The sequence below is a fragment of the Perissodus microlepis genome, chromosome 20 (assembly GCF_051167445.1).
Source record: "Perissodus microlepis isolate ML-2025 ecotype Zambia chromosome 20, ASM5116744v1, whole genome shotgun sequence".
Lineage (NCBI taxonomy): Eukaryota > Metazoa > Chordata > Actinopteri > Cichliformes > Cichlidae > Perissodus > Perissodus microlepis.
This window is the reverse complement of record NC_140480.1, coordinates 9,374,552-9,402,227: the sequence shown is the minus strand read 5'-3', so window position 1 is coordinate 9,402,227 and position 27,676 is coordinate 9,374,552. Positions and strand designations below refer to the sequence as shown.

Below are 27,676 nucleotides of genomic sequence, written 5' to 3'. Positions count from 1 at the left end.
AGAGCAAAAATGGAAGATTTTCAAACAAAGTGGTTTGACACATTTTGAATTGTGCAAAGTCTCATAGTTTCCTCGCTTCTAAAGACTATATTAGGTGTGGGCGTAAACCAAAATATGAGCAGTCGGTTGTTGGGATCAAGTCAAAATGTCCTCAAATGTTAAGACCAGTGGACTATCACATATCCACACATGCATGCGATCTCACATTGAGTCATCACGTCTGCACACAGAAGGCGTGAAAGACACTACGTAGACGACTCTGCGTGAGAGAATCTCACACACACACGCACATACAACAGGAGAATACACGGAGAGAGGCAATTAGACGTGGCATAACTGCGGCTGCCAATGTTCTAACCTCAGCCTGTCTGTCCTGACAGCCAAGTGTGTCATTTCTAGCTTCATGGGACCTGCACGTGAGTATGTGTGAATGCGTACATATGTGTCTTGTGGAAATACGTGCTGCTGACGAAAGATCTGAGCATGAAACAAATGCTTCAGTCTGCTTTGCGTGAGGAAACCGAGTTATAATAGAAGTGTGGACTGGCACTGTGGAAGGATGGACAGCCAAATTCTTGAGATGTGACTGATCCTCAGATTTGCAGCGTGTCTATTATGAAAATTGTTTTTGTTACAATATTAGTTTTCTTAATCCCCCATGGAGTGGGATTAGACAACACTAAATCCATACACCCCGTATCAGGCTTATTAGATTTCTGAGTACGGGATTGTGCTTGGAAGCTACAATGAGCACCAGCTATGTATGTTCATGTTTAATGGTTTAAATCATTTAAACATTGTATTTATTATTCATGCAAATAATTATAATTATTCATGACAATAGAATAAATAGGACACCCTACCTTGGGTGAATAAAATCACCCTAGAAACAGCAATAATCAGGAAGCTGACACAGCCATCGTTATATGGAGCTACTTTCTATTTTGCAATAACCTTTAATTCCAAAATGACTCTGTTATAAAGGCTTCACCTGCATATATATTTGAGATCAGATCAGTGAATGGTTAATTTTAATACAACACAACAAACACTGTTTGGTCTGTTTACATCTCTGTCTCATAGTATAACACTACAGTCTATTGTCGAAGCTTTTATTTTGACAGTTAGGGCAAGGGGTACTGTAACAGGGTGAATAAGCTACCAAAACCTCATCTTTACTCATATTGAGCTTTAGCCTCCTTAGTGCCTGCTCAAATGCAGTTATATAATTCCTACAGCATATTCAAATCATCTGTGATGCTCACGATTCTGTCCTCCCTCACACACACAGAATCTCCAATTCTGCTCTTACAAATCAATGTGCCTGGCAGGAAGGAAAAAGTCAAGTAATTTAATGACGAATAATGCAAGATACAGTAAGTACGGGTAGGCAGATTCAGGTGGAATTCAGGTGGGAATAGACACGGGTAGCAGTTGGCACACAATGACAAAAGAAACTCCAACAGACTCGCAAGGAGAAAAACTGAGCCTTTATCAGTAGTGGCAGGTTTACTGGCAGAATTAGCATGTGTGTAAAGTGGGTGGAGAAGGTCCAATAAGATGGGAAGCAGGGAAAATGGTAGTCACTGCAGGACTGGCAGGAAAAGAAAGAAAGTGTGTACCGGTGACACAAGGAGATATTTTGACACTATAACTGTTTGTTAGCCTGCAGACTGTTGAGCTCAGAATTTGTTGTGTGCTCTTCGACCATTTGTCACGATTATATTTCCATTAGAGTCAAGGACCTAACTTTGCACGTATCCACTGTATATGCTAAACCAGCATCATTCCTTCAAGAAGCTTCATGAATGTTTATCTGCCCGCTCTCTTAGTGTCAGAACGCGCACATAAAGGAGAGAGAAAGACAGAGAGAGAGGCCTTGACGTGGGATCAAGCTCACCATGTGACTCACAGGAAGGAAATAATAGTCAGGCGTCGCTTTAAAGGGAGGAGGATTTAGAATGAGATCCAGTGAAAATGTTGCAGGGATTACTGGGATGAAATGTTGAGAACAACAGGCAGAGAAGTCAAGAAAGCTGAAGGTGGAAAATATTACTGATGCACCACACATATAACCATCTAAGCAAGTCACAATGTGAACATTAGTACTTATAGTTCAGTAAGAATGTATGTGGCTGGGAGACAAGTGATCTCTAATGTGTAACAGTAGAGAAACACAAGTTATAGTATATAGTGACAACCACTGAATTAAATACAACTGTATATATAAGTAGTAATACCAAAATTGTGAAAATATTCCTAAAATATTTCTCTGTTACAGCAGAAATAACTTAAACGTAATGTGTGGGAATTTAATTGTATCTGTGTTGTTATGTTGGGTAGATCATCATAACAGTTTGAGGACTATTATATTTTGGGCTATTATATTTAGGCTCAATACTGGGACTGTATACATATGGGTCTAAACTTGTGGTCCAGCTTTGTGCCAACAATCTTTGCTATTTTTATCTAGGCTGAGTAAAAATAGTAAAATAAACTGGCGTACAGAGAGCATGGAAATCAGAGAATGAGGTAAACTGCCAGCTTGTTAAGACTGTGTTAAGAATGTTAAATATGATTAGAAAAATAGCTGCCAAATATATACAAAATTCAGTCTCATTTAGAGGTCAAATGGACAGAACACCTCATAATTACATTCACATATCTTCCATCCATCTACAGTAAATTATTTTGGTGTGAAATAAAAAAAAAAAAAGGGGTGTGGGTGGGAGGACAGTGCCGAGTTTAGAACTGCTCCCTCACAGCGAGGAAGTCGTGGGTTCGAATTCACAGGCTGCGTGGAGCTTGCATGTTCACCCAGGCAGGGCTCTCTCCAGGTACCAGCTAACTGGTGATTCGATATTCTGTGTGTGTGTGTGTGTGTGTGTGTGTTGGGCCCCATCATAGACAGGCTGTCACATCTCACCCTATGACTGCCAGGGTCCCCCTGTGACTACATAAAAGGTTTGCGGATTTTCTATAGTAACTGGGTCATGATTTCTGGAAAAAAGACATTGTTGCTGTGTTGAGTTTTTTAAATCCAAAAGAGATTCTGAGCTCTGGGTAGCTCAAACAAAAAAACTAGATGAATGCATGAAACAGCATTACAGGCCACAGAGGAAAAACATATGTGAATTAGATTTTTGGGTGAACTGCCCCTTTAACAGTCAATCTGTATACTACACTTATCTTGTCTGGAAAGGCACAGTGTGCAGAATTTTAATGTTGTTATGGATTATATTATTTTAAGCATTCTGGTGCCACGAGCATTTGGTTTGCACAGACTTATGCTCTCTTACTGGCTGTCATTCTTGGGGCTTCAGCTCAATACCACCAAAGCAGGATTTTATATATATATTAGTTGGCTTAAAAAGACGTCTTCTGCTGTTTTAACTAGACCAAACATGACACACTTCTCCAAGATAATATTAACTGTTAACAAATACTGATCCCACGCAGTATTTGCTACAGTTCTTGCCAGTCCCACAAATTCAAAGCCTCAAAGCAGGAAAATCTTCAGGCTCCGTCTATAAGGAGCTCCAAATAATGTGCCATCCCCTAAATGCAACTCTATATTTTCCAGTCAGATTTTCCACATCGTCATGCCATATGTGCGACATACATGTGCAATAACACAATTATCTGAGATTTAAACTTAAAGATTATTTCAAAAAAGAAATAAAGACTTATGCTGAATAATGAAGTACACATGATCCCCTAAAGAAAAAGTAGTAAGCTATAACCTGCATATTGTATATAGTGTACAACACCAGCACCAACAGAAATCAATTGTAATGTATTAGAAAACAAGCTAAGCTTGAATCAATACTGTACAATCACCGGACAATGCATTAGATACATCTTCCTAGTACCAGGTTCTTCATGGCACAGGTTCAACAAGGTGCTGGAAACATTCCTCAGAGAGTTTGGTCCATACTGACACGACAGCAACACACAGTTACTACAGATTGGTTGGCTGCACGAATAAAAGGATGTCCACCACAGGTAGGTTGTGGTGTTTAAACAATGCTGCTTTTGCACTAAATGGCCCAAAGTATGCAAGAAAATATCCTCCACTTTCACGTTTTCATGCCAGATCACCTGAATGTTGCAGCAGAAATTCAGACTCCTCAAGCCAGGCAGAGTTTTTCCAGTCTTCTATTGTCCAAATTTGGTGAGTTTGTGCAAACTTAGGCCTCGGTTCTGAGTTCTTAACTGACAGAAGTGGCACCCAGTGGAGTTTTCTGCTGATTTAGCCTGTCTGCTTCAAGGTGCGATGTGTTGTGCATTCAGAGATGCTCGTTTGTATACCTTGTTTGTTACGAATGGTTATTTTGAGCCACAAAAATTTCAGCACTTGTCTTGAAAATTGATGATAGTGTCATAAATTGCAGGGACAAGGTAAAAAACTTGGGCGTGTGGTTCGACATGGTGCTCTCCTTCGAGTCTCATGTAAAAGAGACCGCCGTTTATCATTTGAGGAACATAGCCAGAATCAGACAAGTTTTGTCAAGCGACACTGCAGAGGTTCTTGTCCATGTATTTGTGTCTTCACGTATTGATTATTGTAATGCTCTTCTTTCTGGGCTACCAAAGAAACGTTTTAGAGGTCTACAGATGGTGCAAAATGCAGCTGCTCGCATTTTAACAAGAACTGGGAAATTTGAACACATTACCCCTGTACTGAGATCTCTTCATTGGCTACCTTGTCAGGTTCAAGCAGATTTTAAGGTCCTGCTGCTCACCGAAAAGGCTTTAAACGGATTGGCACCTTCATACCTCTCCGACCTTTTACACCTTTACAATCTACGGTCTGCGATCTCAGGACTCTGGCCTTCTAAAGGTTCCTAGAGCCAGAAAAAAGACAATTGGAGAGCGTGCTTTTTCTTTTCGTGCCCCATTTCTGTGGAACAACCTCCCTCAAGATATTAGGCAGGCATGCTCTGTGGAGGTTTTTAAAACTAAGTTGAAGACACATTTGTTCACCCTGTCTTACATGTCTTAATTCTATGGCTTTTAGTTTTTAAATTTTTACTGATTTTTACTTGTATTGCTATGTATTGCTTTTATTATTTTATTTATCTCTTTAGTTTCAAATAGTTGTACAGCACTTTGTTTGAAAGTGCTTATTATTATTATTATTTTTATTATTAGTAGTAGTAGTAGTAGTAGTATTAGTATTATTACTATTGTTGCCTTCCTTTATTGAAGCCATTTGGTCATTTTCACCCAGAAAGCTACTGGTCACTGGACAGTTGCTCTTTTTGGACCATTCTCTGAAAAACCCTAAAAACCCCGGTTGTGTGGGAAAATCCCAGTATATCAGCAGCTCCTGAAATACTAGGGCTAACCTGTCTGGCACCAACAACCATGCCAAAGTCAAAGCCAATTAAATCACCTTTCTTCCTCTTTCTGATGTTCAATTTGAAGTTCAGGCATACCTACAAAGTAGCTGTATACTTGTGATTTCCATCAAAGCATGAAATTGAGTTTCAAGTAAACAATAATAATTAGATTTTCAAAAGTCATACAATAAAATGTAGCAGCGAAACCCCAAGTATTGTTTTAATTGATATAAGAACAAGACACAAACAACACTTTGCAAAGGAGGGCTGCAAAAGTTAGGTCCGAATGAGCAAGTGCCTGCTGTCGAACAAGCTCACTGCCAGCAACAAACTGAAACACGGTCTCACCTTTGGCCCCCAGACTACAAGACCACCTGGGTCAACAGAACACAAGCGCGACCCTGAAACACGGCCGCAGCCTGATGAGAGAAATCATCAACAGAGGCAAACAAACTCAGCTGCTCTTCCAAATGCTGGCTATAAATACCACAGGATCTTTAGCATTCTGCACCGCGGCAAAGAGAGAGCATCAAAGATCAATAATTTATGCAAGCAAGAGAAAGTTGTCAGATCCCACAATGCCGGCGCACAGAGCTAAAGCATGCAGCTTGTTTACAGAGCCATCTCAGAGAAGGATGCCACTGATTAATCAGCACCTGACATGCACGTTGAAGAGAAAAGGAAAATTTTGTTGAACAGGGAAAAATATCATCATAAGACTGAACAAGCACTTTTTTCCATACATGTTTAAAAGAAAGTGAGGAAAACAGACAGGGAGAATGATAGACTGTATTTGTGAATTTTGCAACAGCTAACAGAGTTTTGATTAAATGTAGGGTGGCTGCCAACAGCAGTGGCACTGATTCACACGCCGTTTTCGGTTTCTTCTTTTTTCAGAAAGATCCTGGATGGCCACCAGATATCTACTGAGCATCTAAGGCACTAATAACTGCTGCCTTTCACCATTATTCGCCGAGGAGTGTATGTGAATGTGCTAAATATTTACCGTTTACTTAAAGCTGCCTTGGTTTATGCTTTTTGACCACTCAGAGGTGAAAGAACAAAGAAAAAAAACAACACAATGATGGTTGATATGGTGGCAAATAATTGCCTATCTACATAATCAGGAGTGAGGCTCATTTATGTGGCGTGATATTATAAAATATCAGAATAATATTTAAAAAATACTTTTGCATTTGTTTTGGTCGACACCATCTCAAAATATCTGACACTTAAGCCTCTAGTTAGCTTTGTCAAACTGTTATACCCTCTACTTTTGACTACCTCCCAGCCAGGAGGTCACTTAAATAACACCGTAAACACTGTCTCAGTTCTCATTTCACCACATCACCAGATCCTAGACTCCTCTACCCAGTTATTCAAGGTCAAGCCATTCCTGTGCACCGATCTGTTTGCTAAACTTCTTACCCACTTTCATTTTTGTCCGCAGACAAAAATTTCCAGTTACTGCCAAACTCCAGCCACTTATCCACCTCTGCTCTGGAGCTGCACTGATCTCCTGGTTCCACAGATTAATCTTCCTGGCTTCACTAAACTCGTCTCCTCTGGTCAATCCACAAGCTGCCACTTTGAACCTTTCCCCCTGGCTCTCTTGGTTTCCTCTGTTATAAAGACACTCGGTAAACAATCTGAATTCTTATTAAGCTTGTAAATAGATGATTCTTTGTTTCTGCACCCTACCTGTTTTCACAGTTCTGCATTTAGGTATTCTGTCTAGCCTAAAGACATATGTTTGCCGTTGCTCTTGTTGTTTTTGGAGTGTTTTTGTTTCAACTCATTGAAAGGCATTTAAAAATGAAAAATCATCTTTTTAAACCTAGAATGAGGTTTGTCCATTAATTCAGTGTGCTGTAATGGCCACTTGTGGTCACAGATTGTTTTTCTCCAAAATTTACATCAGCAGCTTATTAAAATTGGGCTGTGTTTTTCTGTCTTATGATTTGCGTTCCTCCTCTGAAGCAAAGTTAATTGCTCCTTTTGGGAAAATGCAGTTGAACTTTAACCCTTAATCCTTGAAAAATAGGATATGAGAGTGTCCTAATTTGCAGTGGAAATATGCAGAAATGTCAGCAAATTTTGTATTTTTATTTTTTCAGAATAATTCGGGGCCGAATGTTTTGGGAATTTGATATGATAAGACTCGTGAGCTCTATATAAAATGGTAGATTAATTTAAGCACAACCACCTTTTAATGTCATCCCCAAAGAACTGCCCAGTATGACCAGAATTGTCTCTTCCCAACCTCTGGGAGCTGCCCTCTGTAGGTTTCCACCGCCCTTGCTGTTTAATCAAAATGAGGGTCGATTTCTAGAGTTCAAGGCTGCGATGATCTCACAGCTCCCAGCTGGTTCAATTTAAAATGAGTCGACAATACAGACTCATTTTGGCCCAGAGAGCCAACACTGAAACAGAGCTGATGTCTCTCCTCCTCCTCCTCCTCCGCTCTGTGTCACTGGCCTCATCCTGAGAGAGAGCACCATCCATCACAACTCCCAGTCTCCACTGACACTTCTCACTTAGGCTGAGGGATGATGCTACAAACAGAATGCCGGCACTCACGATTGAGTATACTTCTTAATGCTTATTAAAGGGTAAAACGTATTCATTTGAGCTCTAAGCTAAACTACATTTGTCATAATAACACCGTTTAATCAATAACATTGTATTGATCGCTGCTTATAATTACATTTATTATTAATTTTTCTCCAGCATATTAACATTTTAATCGTTCTTGAGGACATAAAGTATAACTCTATCATTTTTTAGCATTATTTAATATTTATATATAAGTCCTCTTTGTTCATTGATGTTTGAACCTCACCTCGTCTTTGCATTTGCTGTTTTCATGCTGAGGATGGCTTACATTTTACCCTTTAACAAACCATATTCACTAGTGATTGGTACCATTCTGACTGGGCACTCTCTACATCTTCAAATTTTTGAGTTAAGTGTCCTGTTACTTTCTGTTCTATTTTGAAGCAATCGACTCTCTCACATTATTATGAACTTCTTTTCATTGAGGTTTGGAGGTATTTGTTTATGCACAGCTCTCTGGACTGCCCAAATCATCACCCCTCTGCCACCAAGCTTGACAATTTTGGTTTTCACCAAATGTGGCACTGTGCACTACAGCCAAACATCTCCATTTTGGCCTTGTGTGTCCAAAGGACATTTCTCTAGAAATGTTTTTGTTTGTCCAGACGTCACTTTGCACACCTAAGCCACGTTGTGATGTTCTTCTTAGAGAAAAGAAGTCAACGCTGCCACTGTATTCATACGTTACACATTAATGAAGGGTGCTGTGAGTGCGACTACAAACAAAGTGTCACTCTGTGACAGGATGGGAATTGAGAGGGGGGTGTTTGCGAGAGGCCCCGTGCCTTTCTTTAATTATGTCTCCTAGTTCCACTGTTGTTGAGAGATCTGGGTCAGATAATGAATTTTTCTTGACTTTTTTTTTTCTTTTTAAATTTATAGACCTGACCTGCAATCTCTGTCGACAAACCAGACAAAACCTAAGTGTGGGTCTCTCAAAATTAATCATCCCTGTCTAAAGAGCATGTAAGGGGAGCTGTGTCCATGTACAAGGGGCAGCTAGAGGAGCTTTCTGCAGGCGGGAATCTATCCAGGTCAGCTTTGAACCAAAATGCATTCATAACAGTTCCTTTCAAAAAGTGTAGACACTGCGTTTGCTTTTTTCTTGCTTCACTCAGGTAACAGCAGAATAAAACACAAAAGTTTTATTGCCAGGGTCACAGGAAGAAAACCTCATTGTTTGTGTAAACCACACAGCCTGTGTGCCCTCCCCTCTGCTGCTGTAATATTTCCAAGCATTCAACAGTGCACCATAATAAAATACAACATGAAAAATTGCAGTTTTATCATAGAACCCACATGACCCTGCTAAAGCTATGCTAAATATATCATTTCAAGAGGACTGCTTCCAAAGAATTGAAATGTTCCTGCTGGAGGAATTTGTACAGTTAACAGCTAAAGGGTGACATATTTTTCTCAGTAATGAGTTGAGACAGAGCAAAGTTCCTGCAAATATTAGTGCAGGTAAATAAATGACAGATGACTGGAGCAGGTAATGGACTGACCTTTTGACTAATTGTTTGTGTAAAAGAGTCTGTGTGGACCTACTGACACAGGTTCCTTTTGAAATAAGTATGAGTATAAAAGACAGCTTTAAAAAGGGTTTACTTGTTTTAAGTATTAACTTGGAACTTTAGAGAGAAGCTTTCTTGACTTGCCAGTATTATAGGTCACCTGTAAAATTCAATAGGTGAGAAGGTGTCTTACCCCAGGGCCTTGAGGAGATTCTGGAGGAGAAGCTGGTGGAATGCGTTTCCGACCTAGAAAAAAGAAAAACAAACGCACAACAAAGAAGATAAAGGCATTCAACCTAGAAACGTACACATCTGTAAAAGCCTTCCACTTCTGCGACGTATTCATGCTGAAGTCTTCATTATTCATCTGGAAATGTGCTAACAGCTCCAGTTCATTGTTTAACAAGGTTAATTAACAACATTGTAATATCTTCCACATGCTTTCTGCACCTGGTAGCACAGTTCATTTTATAGTTTGGTTAGACATTCAGTGGAATATTAGCTTGTGAGAGGGAATAGAAGTTGACTGCAAAATGCCACCTTTGTAATTGCTTTCCTGATGATTGGATTTGAGGTGAGCTGACATCTTGAGGTATAAAAAAAATACACTGTGATAATGTTTACTCAGTGCAGTGCACAGTGGAGTATATAACCGCGCAGAGCACTGGAATACCTAACTATTTACAGACCTAACAAATCTATCCAATTTCACACAGATAAGGAGGTGAGTTGGATTTAAATTTCACACTGACTTTAAAGTCTGACAATGCTTCCTGAGATTTTGGTTCGTAGCCATGGTAATACTGAAATGAAAGGTTCTCTAGCATCCCTTTGTCCTCCCTCTCTCTCACGCTGTCTCGTTCTCCGTGCTGGGCTTGACTGGCCTTTTGGAAATTGCTTCGGTTTGCCTGGGGTGTCTTAGTGTAGCTCCCATCTGTTCGGACTACGTGCACACAGAGTGGACATGGTGCAGCACTGGCTGGCTCTGTTTCACAAATGTGCTCTGGCATCAACAGGGAGTGATGCATGATGGTCACGTAAACGACAAAGAATTCAGCGACTAAATTATAGATTAATAAAAGCGTACAGACTTCAGAATTTCCAACATTGTAATGCAAAGTCAGCATGTACCGTATGAGTTAAAGAATCATTCTGAGATCGGGTTCTTTCTTTCATAACAGCGAATTTCAGATGGAGCGTGCATTTAAATAAGCTATCTCCAGTTTAAAGCATCCTTTCTGGCATATGTTTAAATCCATGCAAATGCAGTCTTGGAAAAAAAACAAAGTTGAGGATGATCAAGTTGCCTAAATCAAAGAATGGCAGTGATTCATGGTCTCATTCTCCTCTGAACACCAGCCCAAATCATTCAAGCTTCTTGGGCAACCCTCTGAAGACGCGTGAACACTGATTAAAATGTCATTACTGACAATGCGCACTGCCAGAAGCTTTCTCCACACAGCGATGAAGTAGACCCCTGATCAACCGCATTCTTGTCTCAAAAGTTAACAGCATCATTAGGAAGGTAAATCATCGAGCATACAGCCTGGGTCCACTCAAGTTTTTTCTGCTGTCACCGGGATTGAGTGGCTGTATGCAGTGTTTACTACACTTTTTTAATCAATTCACTGGCAGACACAGAGCAAATCAGCAGTTTGTGTTTCAATAAGAGATGCAGGCAGTGGCACATCATTTATCTTTGGCTGCGTGCAGGATGTGGAATATTTAATCAGAACTTTGTTTCAGTGGGAGGCCTCCAAAGCTCAGGGTTCAGCAGTTATTTTTAGAGTATCGTGGAACATCCGTGCTTAATTGGGAAAGATTTAAAAAAAAAATGAAGAAGCTTCTGCTGGAAAAATCTAACAGCATCCACTGATAACCCCCTACCAATGTGACAAATAAGGGGCACGGTTCAGACTTAATTTTACACTCTTCATCGTAATGCTTACAGAAAGCAAAGAAGAGCCAATATACATGGCTGATATGTTATTTCTGGAAAAATGTTTTTCAAAGCTTTACCACAAAAACCTCAACAAAGAGAGTCCCACAGTAAGAGTATCTTACCGTTACTTATTGCTTATTATGAATCATGAATATGTTTTTTAGCACCACTTTGATATTCTTTACCCCGATATCCATCACATCTACTTTTTGAATGTCTGCAGAAATTGAGTTGCTGAAAAAGCACAAAGACAGTGTGCACTGTCTAAACACAGGCTTTCATTAAATTCAATCATCAGTCATATGTTTTCACACTTGATAGCTGTGGAGCTTGTTCTTGAACTGTGAAATGTGTCTTACTGCAAAATATTAAAGAATAATTCCAGTTTAAACATTAAACAGTTTCACCACATTCAGCAGCTTTAACAATATTACAAACCACCAACAATATTTTGGTAATATGCAATATTCTTGTAGAAGCAATCATCCAGAAACGCCTCTGGGCACTTATTTGAGCAGTTATTTTGAGTCACTATATTTATTAAATTTAATTTCCCAGTTTGTGAACTGCCACCTTATTTTTGTGAAGGGCTTTGTGTGTCCACATGATCTTATGAGCTACGTAGTCTGGGGCAATGTATTCCTTGTAGGGCCTCCCAAAACAAACTGGTCCTGGGTGAGCGGCTAGACTAAGATCAATTAAAAAACCACTAAACAAACAAACAAAACAAAAATCGAGGTACATGGAATTTCCACTCTGAGAGCAGATGTAAGATGATTTTGCAAAGTAATGCAGGTTTAATATAAAAGAGGCCCTAATGGACAGCCAACGTCTTCACCTATCCCTTTTGATGTATCCTTTATTCCCCCCAGACTCCAATCATAAAGTATATTGATCATGTAGAGAGCAGGTGGCTCTATTTAACACGTGCACAAGACAGGCTAGTTCGATGCCTGTTGCTTCAAAGTTTGGCTGATTGCAAACAGGTGCCGTTGCACTATTGAAGTGCACCCAACCTAAAAACACACGCATGCACAGAAATCAGACTACACAGTTTCCATTTTAAAAAATTATAGATGTAAGCAGTGAATAGCCTTTTATGTCTTTTTGTGGAGGAAAAGTCTTTGTATGAGCTTTCCAATTAATGTGTGCTTAAAAAGCCATTTTGAATTACATAATGATATTTACCCTGTGAAGGTGATGAAGGTGATCTTCTCTGGCGAGGCACGTCTTCCTGTTTTATCCTCAGGGATGGCTTTGGGCTGGATGCCTTCCTTTCCAGGCTGGATGACAGCCAAAATTTGATCATATCCTTTGCTTCTGAGACCTCCTTGAGTGAAGGAAGTTTCAGACATTTCAACAAAAAAAACAAAAACAAAACAAAAAACAGAATGAAGAGTTCAGATTCTGCAGGGAAACGAATGAAAAAGCTGACAGAAGAAAGAAGACGTGATAGTGACATGCAGTTATTTCCAAACACCCAAGCAGTGTTGCAATCCTCTGCAAGGTGTGAAAAGTTAAGTCATATTAGGACGACTTGGGCACCCTTTGAAATTTTTGATACCGTCACCAAAACAATGTCACTTGCAGACAGCTGCTTACATCCATACTATAAAATATCATGCAGAATTTCAGAGCAGAGCCTTCAGGGATGATAGAACCTGACCTTGAACGGTACTGTACGGGGGCCTAGCATGAAACCCAAGTGCAAATATAGATGATGTGAAAGCTTTTGAATTCAGGGAAGCAGTGTTGTGAGTATTGAAGGCTGCTGAAAAACCTCGTCTAAACACCTTTCAGTGGATTCTTCACATTTTAGTCTTTCGACAAAAGCATTCTTCTGTGCCATTGTATTACCTGAGCTGTGCCTGGAGCTGAGATTGGTGCAGGGCTCTGAGCTTTGGCAGACACCTCTGTGCTGTAGACCATGGCTCCATGAGGGTTTGGCTTTGCACCTCCTTGCAATACAAGCTGTATCTCTTCCCCCTTCCACTCAGCTGGCTCCTGGAAGGGACACCAAATCCCCCAACGAAGGCTATGCAAGAAAGCAGCGCGGGATGTAGAGGTAGCAGATAGCTGTTGATGGAAAATGACAGAAGAATAGGGAATTCAGACATAGATATGATGATCTCGCAAAAAGAAACCAGTGATTAAACTGTTGTAAAAACTAAACTGAATGTAGTCTTTTCTCTTTCATCCAACTGAATAATTACAATCTTTTACAGTGTTTAACTGTGATCAATTGATAACGTTATTTAATTTATAAAGCAGAGCATTAACAGTCTCCAAGTACAACCAAAGAACAAAAACATAATTTAATTTGCTAACTTGTAAATCCTTATCTCTAATCACAAAAATGAACTGCATGAGGCCTTAAAACTGTGTGGCATGGTGGTGCTTGTCGTTAGCACTGAGCATTCTCTAAATCCCACATCGCACATACGGTTTGGAAGCAGCTTTGCTGTGTTTGAACATGATTTACAATCAGTGCCGCTGAGGCTCTACTTCAGCCGTCCCAGGAAAAGTAAAAAAACATTCTGCTTTAAATCATCCACAGAGAGACTCAGTGGTTTTGCTGAATCGATTAATAAGCTGGTCAGCCTCAGACGATTGTAATCAATCATAGGTAGGACAGTACAGAATACACAACAAGCCTGCTAGCCCCACACAGCTCCAAGACAAAGCCGGCCATGTAATAGTTTGCTGAATGCTTCAAATTCCACTGAGAATAGTTCTTTAATGTAACACCATGTCTGGCACTATAGAAAATCAGTCATAAAAGTAGTGTCTTTATTCTAAATGTCATACAGTACCTCTTAGAGGTACAATAGAATACAATTATCCATGCAATGTGTTGAGGAGATTTTAGCTAATTTTGTGCCATATAATCTACAAACTAATCTAAAACCACTCTTGCAAAGGTCAACTAAAAAAAAGTAATGATATTCAGAGTGTGATGGTTTCAGTTCTTTCTTCATTCTATATAAAAAGTTAAGTCCCATCGTCTGGAAAGGTAGGAGAGCAAAGCAGAACTGCTTTTCCATAAAGTCACTTTTTACTTCAGTATATAAAAGGAGAGCAGCCAAAAGGTTAAAAGAGTCTTCACCATGATAGATCCAGTCAAAAATTCACTAGACAGAAGGTATCTTACTTAGTACCACAGAGGCTATTCCAGATGGGAGCAGCATTTGTGTAATTGTGTTTCTGTTTCCTGTTTGCCACTAGAGTTCAAGATGTTCATTCACAATCCAGTACCATCTTTCAGCAGAGTTCCCAATTACACATCATGTTATCGTATGGCCTTGTAGGCCTTATGGAACTTTCCCAGATTTAAAAATAAAAGCAGGATGGGCACCAGTTGGGCTGATGGGGTGAGCAGGTGCTGCAAGGCTGAAATGCAGCAACCTGGGTCAGAGTCCAACCCAAACCCCCTCTGCTGGGTATCTGCTGCCAGCCTTTCTCCCTGCTTTCCTGTTCACTCTCCACTGTCTAACAAAGGCAAAAGGCCCAAATAAATGCAGGGCCATGCTGATTATGTTCTTGATAGGCTCTCCAGGCTTTCTATTTGTAGTAAAACCATTTTCTTTAAGCATAAATAACATTATGCTCCACAATCCATGTTATGGCATTTGCTGTTTAACACACTAAACTAACAGCAGCAGAAGGAGCTACCTGATAACAGTCACCACAACCAGCTGGCGTATACAATTTCGTATACAGTTTCTGTTGAGATTCAACTCCTAACAATTGCTGTAGTTATCTTTTAGCCTCAAGAGTGGATGTTGCAATCACTTGTAAATCTTGAACTTACCAATCAGGACACTGTGTAATCAGTAATATTGTCAAAAACTCAGATTGTCTGTAAATAAATAATTATTTTAGTCACTCAATCCACTCAAAATCATACAGGACTCTCTAGTGGGACTGTAGCCAGATTAGACACTGGCATTAACAGTAAGTGGACACTTTCTCTCTAAATAGGATGTGATACAGATAAACACTGGTTGGAAGTTCATCCATTTCAAGCACGCCTAGGGTAGAGCACGCAAACACAGGAATTAATCCCAGTGCTCTGAAAAATAGGGATGTCGTGTAATCGACAGGCACATCTCTAAATCAGTTAAGACATTTTAGATGAAATGTATAGTGGGAGAAGATGAGTATATATGTGTTGTGACATCCTTCTCGATTTCACTGAACTAAAACATGGTTTTTATCAGACATTTTTCACTGAAAAGATAACAACAAACGAATGCCCACATTCATAAAATTCTACTTTCATAATATCAACGAAAGATTCAGAAGAAGAACGAACGAAGACTTTTCGGTGCGATATCACATTTCTATTTAAATGAAAGAGAAAGCTTCAGATTCGGCCTGGTCTGCATACCTGTTGAGTGAGAGACACTGGAGCTAGAGACGCTGTGGCCGGGAACGTGTGCCATTTAAAAAACAAACAAAAAAAAAAAAGATTATTGAAGCAACCATATTAAAATATGCCAATTCTGATACATACCCAGCCAGAGCCTTAAGCCTCAAACATGAAAGCTTGTGCAAAACCCTCATATAGATGAGTCAGTCTAGAGTTTTTATAAAGTTGGACACTGCAAGCAAGCAACTGACTGTCACAGCAATGACTGCATGCTATTTAATTAGCTGCCAGTTTCCACCACAATTAATAGACCTACAAATCCAATATGGCATGATGAAACACCATCTAAGGTGAATGAAAAGCAAGACTGGTGCATTTCTGTGCCCTGCTTTCTTAAATAAATTGTGATCTGTGTGGTCATGGTTATTGTAGTATCTTTTGTTGACCAAGCCATCTACCACGGTGTCCCTCCTTGAGAGATTTTTCTTATAGCACCGCGGTGCACTGACCTTTGCAAAAGAGGTCCTTGTCATGTAAGCTTAAACTTAGATCATTTTGTTCTATTCCTGTGAAAAATAACCAGCGCACTCTTTGTTTTTCTGTTGAGGGCTGCTTCAAAATGCCAGTTTACTATGAATTATGCAAAGTAATTTCACTGCCCAGTTAACAAAGCCCAAAGTGAAGTGTTCAGATAGCTTAATGGAGCTGACATTTTGAATACTACAAGTGAAAGTGCACTGCAGCAGGGACTACTTGTGGTAAAGGTGTAAAGGTTAAATTCATGTCAGCTCCCTGCTTGACAGCAAATTTGAATATTCGCTTTTTATAATATACAATAAACGAACACTTAAACCTGCAGTGTTTATTAAGTTCTTCGACTGCCGTTTCCTTCCTTTTATACTGACAAACCAACCTTCGGACTTTGTGTTTGGTTTTCGTGTTTGGGCCGAGATACCTGCCAATTTCACACTCATGTAAACACTATGGTTGTCGCTTGTGTGACACTTTAGAGGGAATTAAGCAGGAGACTACCCAGTCCTGCCATTAAAGGTCTGTTATTCCATCTAAGAAACTCTTTAAAGCCTCACATATCTTAAGTGGCCAAAGTTGCTGATCAATACTCCGTTCTTCTTGAAAGGGAGCCAGTTTCAGACTATAATTTTACCCTCTAGTAGCACAGACATTAACAACAATTTTTTTAACTTCAGAACTATATGGCAGACATAAAACAGATAGCAGTGTATTCCCCCTTCAGGCATTGCCTGTTTTTCTATTTTATGGGGGTTGAATTAATAGGATGCTTTATATGAAATGTTAAATCAAACAAGTCTATTTTCAAAGCGATGATTTTGTTCAAATGAGTAGACTAGAGAAAGATCATTTTATGGCACAGGGAGTAGCCAGTAAAAATTGCAAGGCAATTTATCTAATGTGTCTCTTTTTTTTTTTCGTACTTTGTGTCTGTAACGTCTCTGTGCTCCGTGCAGAACATGAGGGAAAGAACAAAATGAGTGTCTCGCACATGACCCAACGCTCACTTCTTGTATTATTCAGTGAATATATTGCAGGAGTGATTCGGGAGCAAAAACGCTGGCCGAGCTCTGAGAGAATGAGAGAGACAAAAGACCAATCAGGGGGCCTTTTCTATAGGGACGCCTACAGCCTTGGAAAAAAAGAAGAAGAAGCTTTTATCTGTCCAAAACTCAATGCTTATCATACTTTCAGTCTTCCAATCATAGGAAACTGAGCCCATGTTCAAAATTGCATCAAGTAGCTGAATGGGAATCTAAAAGGAATGAGAAGTGAGCTAAACACCCATCAAAGTTACAAATATGAAGTTATTAAAAGGTCAAAGTGGAGGCGTTTGGGTTTTTTTTGCCTTTTCTTCTTTTGGCAGGTTTACAAAAACAGAATTCTGCGATTACAACAATGGCAACGAAAGATATCACACCAAGAAATAATTCTCTTTGAGACGCAACGTGTGAATCACTGTCACGGTTTCAGTACAGCGGTTTTAAAATGCTTCAGGACTGCGCGATCTACATATGAACTGCAAAAAAATTAAAATACTAAAGCACCAAAAGCGTGGGGTGGCGAACAATAGGACTGAGGGGATCTCAAAGGGACTCTTGAGGTTTGAGTAAACAAACAGGATAATAGTTCCACTCAAAGCCAGGCAGAAAAATTCACAATATGCATGTAATCCTTCCACAGAGACAGTCATCAGAATTCAAAAGGCAGGAGCTTAAGCGCTACAATATTCATTTCCGTGATTACACGACAGCCGAGATCAATGGCACATCTACATGCAGGTGTAAGGGCTTTAACGGTATCGTGGTAAGAGCACAGCACCGTAGGAGGCAGTCAGCTGACGCATTTGTGTTAAGGGCCTCTGGTGAGAAGAAAGTTGGCGAGAGGGTCAGACGAATCGACTTATTCTGAGCACCACAGTGTGTCAGTGAGACTTAATTGCAAAGCCTGCTGGTGACAGCAGAGAGACATCAAATCAATTGCATTATATTTCACTGGCAATAAAATATGACTCTTTGCACTCGCGCCGTTTTGGGGAGGAAACATTTGAATTAATCGAAAGAATTTGTCATTTGAATTGAAAGTTGTTTTTCCACATGTTCACTGTTGTGCCGGTCACTATGTCGGACAAGGCAGAATGATCAATAGCCAATTTCCCCAAAGTGTGATTACACCGTTGATTTGAGCGTTAAAGGCTACATTTAAAATAAGAGCCATTAACTTTCACTCAGAGAGCAACCCTGCACTTGTTTCAATAGTGCACCGGGGAGGGGGGAAAAAATAGAAACAAAAGCCTGAGGCAAAACCAGAGAAGCGGCAAACTTTTTCATAAAGTTGCACTGAGAAAAAAAAACAAAAAAACAATAACAGCGATGTCACCGCACACATAATTGCTCCAACTGGTAAAGTGTTTTCTAAGGGAAGAATCCATCAACCTTGTTTAGAAGTGTAAAACATAACGCTGCAGCATTTCTAGACAAATAAGTGTGTCTGTTCTCAAACATAATACAGAGTGGAAACAAAGATCTCACGTCTGTAACCCGGAGCAAGAAAAGTAATCATCAAACTTTTGGGGGACACCGAGGAGAAGACAGGAAGAAGGAAATTATTATAAAGGTGACAGAAGGCGAGTTTTGCACATCAAAGAGAGCTGAAAACGCATATCCCAGCAGACAAGAAGAACTGGAGGAACAGACACTTACCAGTGCAATTTACTACAACTTATTAACTCAGAAAAAGTAAGAACATATAAAAAGGGACTGGGGAAAGCCACCGTTAATTTAAGGAACAACCACCAAGTCAGACTGGCTCCTGCTGTAGCTGTTTAAGTTTTCTTAATGTGCACAAATATGAAGGAGCCAAGTTTGCGATACGCTGAGATAAAGCAGTATGCAGAAACATATTTTTGGAAAAGCTCAAAGAAAAATGGCAAGACACTCATCGACTCGGGGCTTTCTAGAGAATGGCAGGAATTAATCCTAAATTAGGGGGATGTGAGCATTGATGAGAGACAAAGTCTGACAGTTATTACCATTACCGCAGTCTGTTGGGCTGTTCGAGTCATTATTTCAGCCAAGACCCTGTGACAGGCACCGGCCCACAGCTCCCGCTACTTATTCTCTACAATGAGAAGCCCTGAAGGAAGTGAGAGAACATGCACAGAGATCATTAACTTAAGAGCACTAAACCACTCACATTTTCATCCATCTGTACAAGTAGTCCAAATGAACCCAGCAGGCTTCTGTGCTCTATTCAGCTCACCAAGGCCAAATCAAGCTTGGGAAGGAATTGTGTTCCTTTTCAGCTCTCGCTGTTGACAGGCACAACTTCAAGGAGGTGTTCATGATAGTCACTCAGGCTCAGGCCAATTTGCCGTGGACATGCACGTCTTTTATTCGAGCTTTGATGTTCGACAGTACACACCGATAGACATAGCTCTGACGGTTAAGCGTTTGACTCGCTCAATTTTATTCTGGAATGTTTTTTTGAAAAGAAGCATAGTGAAACGTTTAAACCCATTAGCAGATATTTTGCTGGCTTTTAGGAAAATTATAGTTTAGGCACAGACAAAATGCTCAGGATGGAGGTTTTTATCCTCACTCTAGCAGTTTCACAGACGTTAACATCACTTGGCTGGTCCGCCGCTTTGGACCAGCCTCATTAAGTGATGGACCATTTGAGTTTTGTTTTTTTCACAGTGAGGGGGTGCAAAAACAAACTCAACTCATGACATATGCCTTATTAAATTCTGGCGAGTGGAAACATAATCAGTAGTTTTCTCATTTAAAATAATACAGACACATTTAACTGACAGCGACAATATGAAGTGCTTCAGATGATTATCAATCCCTCATCAAAGCATCAGATCACTCGTACCTCTTTGCATGAAAATTCAAATCACCAAAAGATAATCGTAATACGATAAGCTTATATAATCACTCGCTGAAAGTTAATGACACCGCGTGCGCGTGAGAGTTTACGCCAAGCAAATACCTTTTCCAAAACAAACCTGTCGACATGATATCTCAAAATTAATCGTGTAATATTTTTCGTCTCCAGTGCACTGATACACTGATATACTGCAGACTCAGATTTGTCTAATCTGCCCTAGTTGTGATGAGCTGTATGGAACAGTGGAGAGGAAAAGCTAAATTAGACTTTTCTACAGCTGATTGGGCTTCAAATGTCTCTGAAATGCTACTGACTTCTTTATGCAACTGCTATTTTAAATGAAAATCAAGTCTGGACTGAATCTCATCTACATTAAACCCCCCCCCCCCCAAAATAAATAAATAAATAAATAAATAAATAAATAAATAAATAAATAACACAGCCCCAGTCTGAGAGGCCATTCACAAGAAAACCATTAGATGAGCAAACATCATCACCAATGCCTCTCTGGCTGCCAGGGCCCTGCATCCGTCTGGAGAAGGATGGCACTGCTGGCAGGCACTGACAGGGTAAGACTCACTCTGGGCCAATCGCAGGGGGAGATTGATGCACTTCTCACTGGGGGGAGAACTGACATTCATTTTAATTAGGCGGGCGAAATATTGTCTCTGCGGCACGCAGCCTTACTTGCCTCAGCTTCACATTTGGAAGGAAGGGGGCGGGGGCCCGGGGAGCAATGCCCTCAGAATAGGCCACCGATGAGCTAAATATATCACTTTTAAATCCTGATGACATTACTTTGCTTAAGATGTTTGATTAACATTTAATTGACATTTGTATGACATTTCAGATCAGTAGCAAACAAATATATAACCGGTTTCATTGAGGGAGCGGGCCACACCAAGAGGGAGGTCTCCACCCTCCCGTTATGTAATGCCAGCAGACGGGAAGAACTGCGACCAAGGGAGGGGCTCGTGAGTTCACAGAGCGGTGTTACAGTAAAGAAGATGTTCTGATGAGCATTTGATTGGGAAGAGCTTCGCAAGATACTTTTCATTCAGCAAACATCATTAAAGCCTGCAGGGGCCCACAAAAACCACTCAACACACACACCCACACTCAAAAGCACACAAACAGCTACTTAAGGGAAATACCTGTCGGTGAGCCAATTAAAACCCAAATAAGATCCTCTGTGGCACAGAGGAGAAGTTCTACACCATCACGTTTAATAAACCCAGCCACAACCTATGTCACTGCTTTCTGCTCCACATACTGTTTATCCTCCATCCCCTGGCAGTGACAACCGAGACAGAGAGAAGAATAAAAAGATCATTAAGAGAGTGATATTTATTATAGCTCAGCTAATGGAAGGATTGTCAAATACCAAACGCGACACATGCCCACGTAAGACTCTGAACCACAATTACTAAGCCATCAGTCAAGTGTGTATTGGCTCATTCAATATATTAACAGTAGAGTTTTTAATATGCTGCCGGAGGAGCAGCTTAGTATTTCCTTATGTTGATGTTCTAATTAGCACAATAAACAGAGCGACTTCAGCTCTTGTCGAGGCACAGAGACAAGGCGGAACTGCACCTGTGACAACACAGCAGGCCTGTCAAGCCTCGGATTGCTGAACACGTTGAATCAGTCTGCGTGGGGTTATGGTGAAAGCGATACTCCACATATCAGTGGAAAAAGCAAGAAGAGGAAAGAGCAAAGAACTTGTTAACCCCCATTTTCCAACCAACCAACTTGTATACTACATACAGTAGTAATCAACACTTCTTACAAGCAAAGGGCTGCTTCATTTTGTGGGTTTACATGTTATTTTCAAAGGAAAAGTCTGGCTCACAAGCAACACATCTTCTTCCCCGCAAACATCAAGTGCATAACACCACTCAACAGGGTTCTCCTTTTAAAACGGCAGATGAAAAATAGAGAGGGTCAACCAACCCATGAAACTAACATTAGATTCATTTACAAGCTGAACACAGCAAATATAACCCACTAGCAACAGTTTCAGGCAAAACAATGTAATAGCTTCTGGCAAGAGGGGAGATGATTTCCTCACCACTGTCTGAAACGGTTGCTAAAGGAGAGCTTAGTGAGCAGTCAATTGTGGGAACACGACAATGCTTGAGTAAAAACAGAACAAAATGTTCCTGGGATGAACAATAATGGGCTGCCAAAACACCTCCAGAAGGGCTGGGATTTTCAGTTTTGTTAAAGAAAAATGAAAAAAATAAAGTGACCGTGACATATATTTCCACAGCACTAATTTACCAAGACATGAGCAGAGTCACATATTACTCACAATTTTGCTTTGTTAAGTTTCAACTCTACTGTTTAGCAAAGGCTCCCATAATGCACTGAGTGTTTCTCCTTCAATCACCTCTTTTTACTCTGTTTTATTCATCACTCTGCATTTAATCATTAGTTACAGATTATCTTTTTTCCGGTCTTCCTCCGAATGCTCACAACAAATGTCCACCACTCCCTGAGCTTTCTTCCTGTTTAAACAGAGTTTTTCCTTCCCACTGTGACCAAGTGCTTGCTCAGAGGAGGTCAGCTGATTGGTGGGGTTTTCGCTGTGATGACTGTTGTGATTTGGTCCCATATGTGCAAAATTGAATTGAATTAACAATCTTCAGCACAATTCTAAATGATTTGCTTCATTTCAGTATAATACTAGTATACTGCATTAGTGTACATGCGGTTTATTGCAGACTTTAATCGTCTCTATAGCAGGATGTTCTGACAACTCCCTGCGCAGATCTCTCTGTACAGTTCAGGATACAGGAAATTGCTAATTTCTCCATGAGCTCTGTACCCACTGTAGTCATCAGTCTCATTTATTTGGAAATTGCTCTCTGTCACTTCTGACAGCTAACAGATGTATTAGGATTGTAGTTTTAAATTAAACCACAGCCAGCAAACAATGCAACATTCACAAACGCCGCCCGACCCCAACTCTGTTTCTTTCATATGACCATGTTTTCTTTAAATTGGAAAGTTGCTTTAAATAGCATGTAAGACATAGGCACGCTGCCAAATTCAGACCTGCGTCTGCATACATCTGCGTGAGAGCTCAGGAAAGGGCAAAACAGTGAGTACATTTAAAGGTCATGCATTAATGGTCACACTTCCTCCCACGCTCAGTAATCAACTGTGCCACTCAATGAATGCAGTCAGGGTCAAAGGTGGCACAACCTGAAAATGTGATGCAGGTGACACTTTTATCACTGGTTGCAAGCAGGCCCAGTTACTCGAGCTGAGATCCCATTTCAGTACATGACACATAGCAAAACTGTCAAACCCCTTTTTCAGCAACACACGTTTGCTGCTGCGAAACAGCTTGGGAGAGTCACCAATTACTGTTCCGAGGATGTGATTCACTTTTGACACTCTCTCAGAAGCATAGCAGTGGTTAGTGAGAGGATGAAACCAAGTAGCTCTCTTAAAATGTCCCTCCCTTCCCTTCTGTCTATCTATCCATTTTGCTTTCCATCTTTCCATCTTTCATTCCCTGTGTCAGTGTTTTGGATGGCTGTAGCTGTCAAATTCCCCGACAAATTGTTTCCTGGCAAAAGGACAAAGCCACGAGGGCCAGCAGAGCCTTCTTCACTGATTTCCTCCGGACTACCCACCCCACCCCCAACCTACACCCCCACACCCATTAGCAATGAGCTAGTGCTTGTCAGCAGAAGAAGGCGGACAACAATAAGCCCCATCGTCTTGCATTAAGCTTTATGTAACTGTATTACATGGCTCAATAGATGAGTACTGCTGCGCTAACGGTAGCTGAGGAGAGGCAGCAATCAGCAAGCAGGAGCAGGGGCAGAGATGTCTCAGATGAAGTTACGGCGGGGCTAAATTGGTGCTGACAGAAAACAATTAGGAGAGGCGTCATTGCCTCGCATCAGTTGTCAGTGACCCGAGTATTCGCACAGTGAGCAAACCGCAGCTTATGGAAGGCATTCACTTAAACTTTTAAGTGCATAACTAAAAGCATGATGTGCTATGTTGAATAGTACATCATGAATAGAGTTTTTTCCACTTCTTATATAGAGCATGTGAAGGAGCTGAGAAAGGAGCGATTACAAAGGTTGAAAATTTTTACAAGGCTGGCATGAAACTGCGCACATTTGTTTGTGTTGGCATAAACTTACCTTACTCACCTTCTATTGTAAGTGTAAGGCCTTCTCATTTTACCATAAAAACAAAAGTTCTTGACACCAATACAGTATTGGGTTTATATGTCATGTAAGTGGGATAAAAGTGTAACCTCTAATGATGTTCAAGGATAGTTTCTGGCACTGGCTGTGAATAGTCTTGACCTTTACTTTGTTCACTAACTGCTTGGTTTACACATATAAGTAAGTCTGAAATGCTTCACAATAAGGTCGTGGGCACTGACATAAATCTATGGATTTAGTTCAAACCATTTAATATGTAAAGAAGTCTGTGCCAGAGAAAAGTAAATTCTCTAAATATTTTGTGATCAAAGAGCACCAAACAGCAAAAGCACTGTATCACACTGTGATGAAAGCAGAAACATCAGAGGGCAGCAACTGAAACAAATTAAGCCAACAATTATCAGCACGGACACTGCAAAAGGTAGGAGAGGAATTTTTCAACATTCTACAAAAGTTGAAGAAGTGTCAAGCGGCAGCTTTTACCTTGAAACCCTCTTAAATCTCTCATTATCTCTCATATCATTGGAGTAGGTATTAGTTTATGCTAAAAATGCCACATTTCGTCCAAGAAATCAATGACATGCATACATAAGCAATTAAAGTAAAAACATAGTAAGAGATGGAGGAAAATAAGGTTACCTTCATCTTAATATTTTGTAGCATCATAATTACTGAGCAAGGCAGTGAGCAGAGCAACTAACTGCAACTCTTAAGCACTGCTGTCTTTTTCTCCCCCCCCCCCCCAGTTTCTTCGACATTAAGCGAAGCAATATGGAGAAGTGTGTTAAAATGGACACAGAAGGACACAGTTCCCCTGTGTTCACCCAATCAAAGTACAGGCACTTTGGGGTGTGTCGGGCAGCATAGTACAATGGTGTCAAAGGGATAAGAGAGAATGAAATAGCAAAACACAGAGCAAGCAAGTAAAAGGACTGTGGGCACGGTGTGTGTGTGGTGGCAAAGAAAAGTTGATTATTTGAAGTTCATTGACCCCAGATATCCTCTGAGAACAGCCTATCAGACAAATTCCCAGTTCCTCTCCTTTCCCCAGCCTCCTTCATTTAAATTGTTATCTCCATCCCTCTGACTGCTAAGGAGCATAAAAAAAAGGGTGCTCAAAGGCTCTCAGAGAGAGAGAGAGAGAGAGTGCATGGCAGTGGGAGAGCAGGCAAAAAATAGAGAGAGAGAAAAAAAAGGAGCCCGATCATAGCCAAAATCAAAAATACCAAAGAGGATAAGTGACGACACTGCATGATGTTCTTTCTTCATAACCAAAGGCGATAAGGGCAATGCAATTTTTGTAAAAAAGGAGGCCATCCTTGTTCTTTGTCTTACTGTGAGAAGCAGACTGGCTTTCAACACAGCAAGGATGAGACATGTAGGCAGTCTCAGAGCACCAGGTGATTGCCTCTGTATTGCAAGAGAAGGGATTTCAACAAAATTGTTTTACAGTTTTCACCCACCTCATCCCCCTCAGAATACATCAAAAGATATAATTTTATTTAATCAAAGGGAAAAAACAGTAAGGCAGACTGGCATGTTGCTGCCATGCAAGCACAGCTCTGTAGCGGATGAAACTCTTTTCAAGCTGCACTACACAGCACCATCTAGTGTCAGCATAGGCATTAAAAGATCAGATTCAAAGGAAGTAGCAGGATGTCCATACATAACTCAAAAGACAAATCCACACATGCAACAAACAGAACGCTTCAGGAATGTAACACCCACTGCCCCCAAACTTTACAACAAAGCTACTGTATTATTGTTATTGCTGAATCGATGAACGTTATTCTGCAAAAACACTGCAATATACTTCAGTTTATTAACAAGTTTATGTCAGTTTCTACATCTTTCCTACAGTACTCAGTTATCCTGTAATTCTATTAAACAGATGGACTTTCATTTTATTCTAATGCATATAATATACCATCTAATATATTGTATAACTAATATGTATACTTAAATTTAGCATCTCAGTTTATCTACAGTGCGGTGAAAAAACCTGTCTTTCTATTTTGAAACAAACTTTCTTGTCATTTTTTTAGCTGCTTTAACACCCATTTTCAATCCAGTGCTTGTACCTGACCATTTTGAGAGGTTATTGCTTTTTTGTGTTTGCTTATTAAGCCACTTACCACTGACCTATGAATCACTCAAGCATAGAAAAGGCACCTAATTCAAGGGATGATCCAGTCTTTTGTCTACACGTAACAGACACCTCAGCAAAGAACAATTTTGAACTTAAGGGCTCTGTTAGAAAAAGTATGAAAAAAATCTCAATGATAACACAGTTTTACAAATAGCATTCTTTGACCAACAAGGTGATTCCCTAAATACCATTAGCCAAAAGCCTGGCATCTCTCAACACGGCCTGCAGTGTGTCCTTATGTGTGATTACACACACACTAACATAAGCCACTGATTTTCAAACACCACCACAGTTATACTTGCGCTTGAAAAATCTTACAAGAGGTTGGGGCGGCAATCACACATAAACCCTCACATTTGTTGTTCTCAAGTGGTGTCAAGTAAGGTCTTAAATAATCAGGCCCCATCTTATCTTAATGACCTTGTAGTATCATATAACCCTATTAGAGCACTTCGCTCTCGCACTGCAGGCCTACTTGTTGTTCCTAGAGTATTTAAAAGTAGAATGGGAGGGAGAGCCTTCAGTTTTCAGGCCCCTCTTCTGTGGAACCAGCTTCCAGTTTGGATTTGGGAGACAGACAGTATCTCTACTTTCAAGATTAGGCTTAAAACTTTCCTTTTTGCTAAAGCATATAGTTAGGGCTGGACCAGGTGACCCGGAATCCTCTTTAGTTATGCTGCAATAGACGTAGGCTGCCGGGGATTCCCATGATGCATTGAGTTTTTCCTTTCCAGTCACCTTTCTCACTCGCTATGTGTTAATAGACCTCTCTGCATTGAATCATATCTGTTATTAACCTCTGTCTCTCTTCCACAGCATGTCTTTATCCTGTTTTCCTTCTTTCACCCCAACCGGTCACAGCAGATGGCCCCGCTCCTCCCTGAGCCTGGTTCTGCTGGAGGTTTCTTCCTGTTAAAAGGGAGTTTTTCCTTCCCACTGTCGCCAAAGTGCTTGCTCATAGGGGGTCATATGATTGTTGGGTTTTTTTCTGTATCTATGAAGCGCCTTGAGGTGACTTTTGTTGTGATTTGGCACTATATAAATAAAATTGAATTGAATTGAATTGAATTGTGTGAAGTCTTGTTGGCAGTGAAAAGCTGTCTGCATTGAAGATACA

General features: G+C 40.3%; 1 protein-coding gene and 1 long non-coding RNA gene across 7 annotated transcripts in view; one reads left to right on the top strand and one right to left on the bottom strand.

Annotated features, from left to right (window-relative positions):
- nphp4 (nephronophthisis 4) overlaps positions 1 to 27,676 on the bottom strand; it is a 198,624-nt gene that overhangs the window by 94,711 nt on the left and 76,237 nt on the right. For 3 of the 4 annotated variants that reach the window (XM_084916277.1, XM_084916275.1, XM_084916279.1), the window contains 3 exons: positions 13,275 to 13,493; positions 12,606 to 12,747; positions 9,669 to 9,721 (listed from right to left, as the gene is read on the bottom strand). In XM_084916277.1, the coding sequence (XP_084772403.1) occupies positions 9,669 to 9,721; positions 12,606 to 12,747; positions 13,275 to 13,493 (414 nt within the window). The remainder of the gene's footprint in view (positions 1 to 9,668; positions 9,722 to 12,605; positions 12,748 to 13,274; positions 13,494 to 27,676) is intronic. The other variant, XM_084916276.1, reaches the window with a different exon arrangement.
- On the top strand, positions 196 to 27,622 carry LOC146364106 (uncharacterized). 3 transcript variants are annotated; one of them, XR_014798852.1, is made up of 4 exons: positions 196 to 416; positions 6,243 to 6,326; positions 6,796 to 6,985; positions 27,376 to 27,622. It is a non-coding gene; the product is annotated as an uncharacterized LOC146364106 (long non-coding RNA). The 3 variants fall into 3 exon arrangements; XR_014798853.1 differs by lacking the exon at positions 27,376 to 27,622 and adding an exon at positions 8,844 to 8,858 and having other exon boundaries at positions 266 to 416; XR_014798851.1 differs by lacking the exon at positions 27,376 to 27,622 and having other exon boundaries at positions 199 to 416; positions 6,796 to 7,291.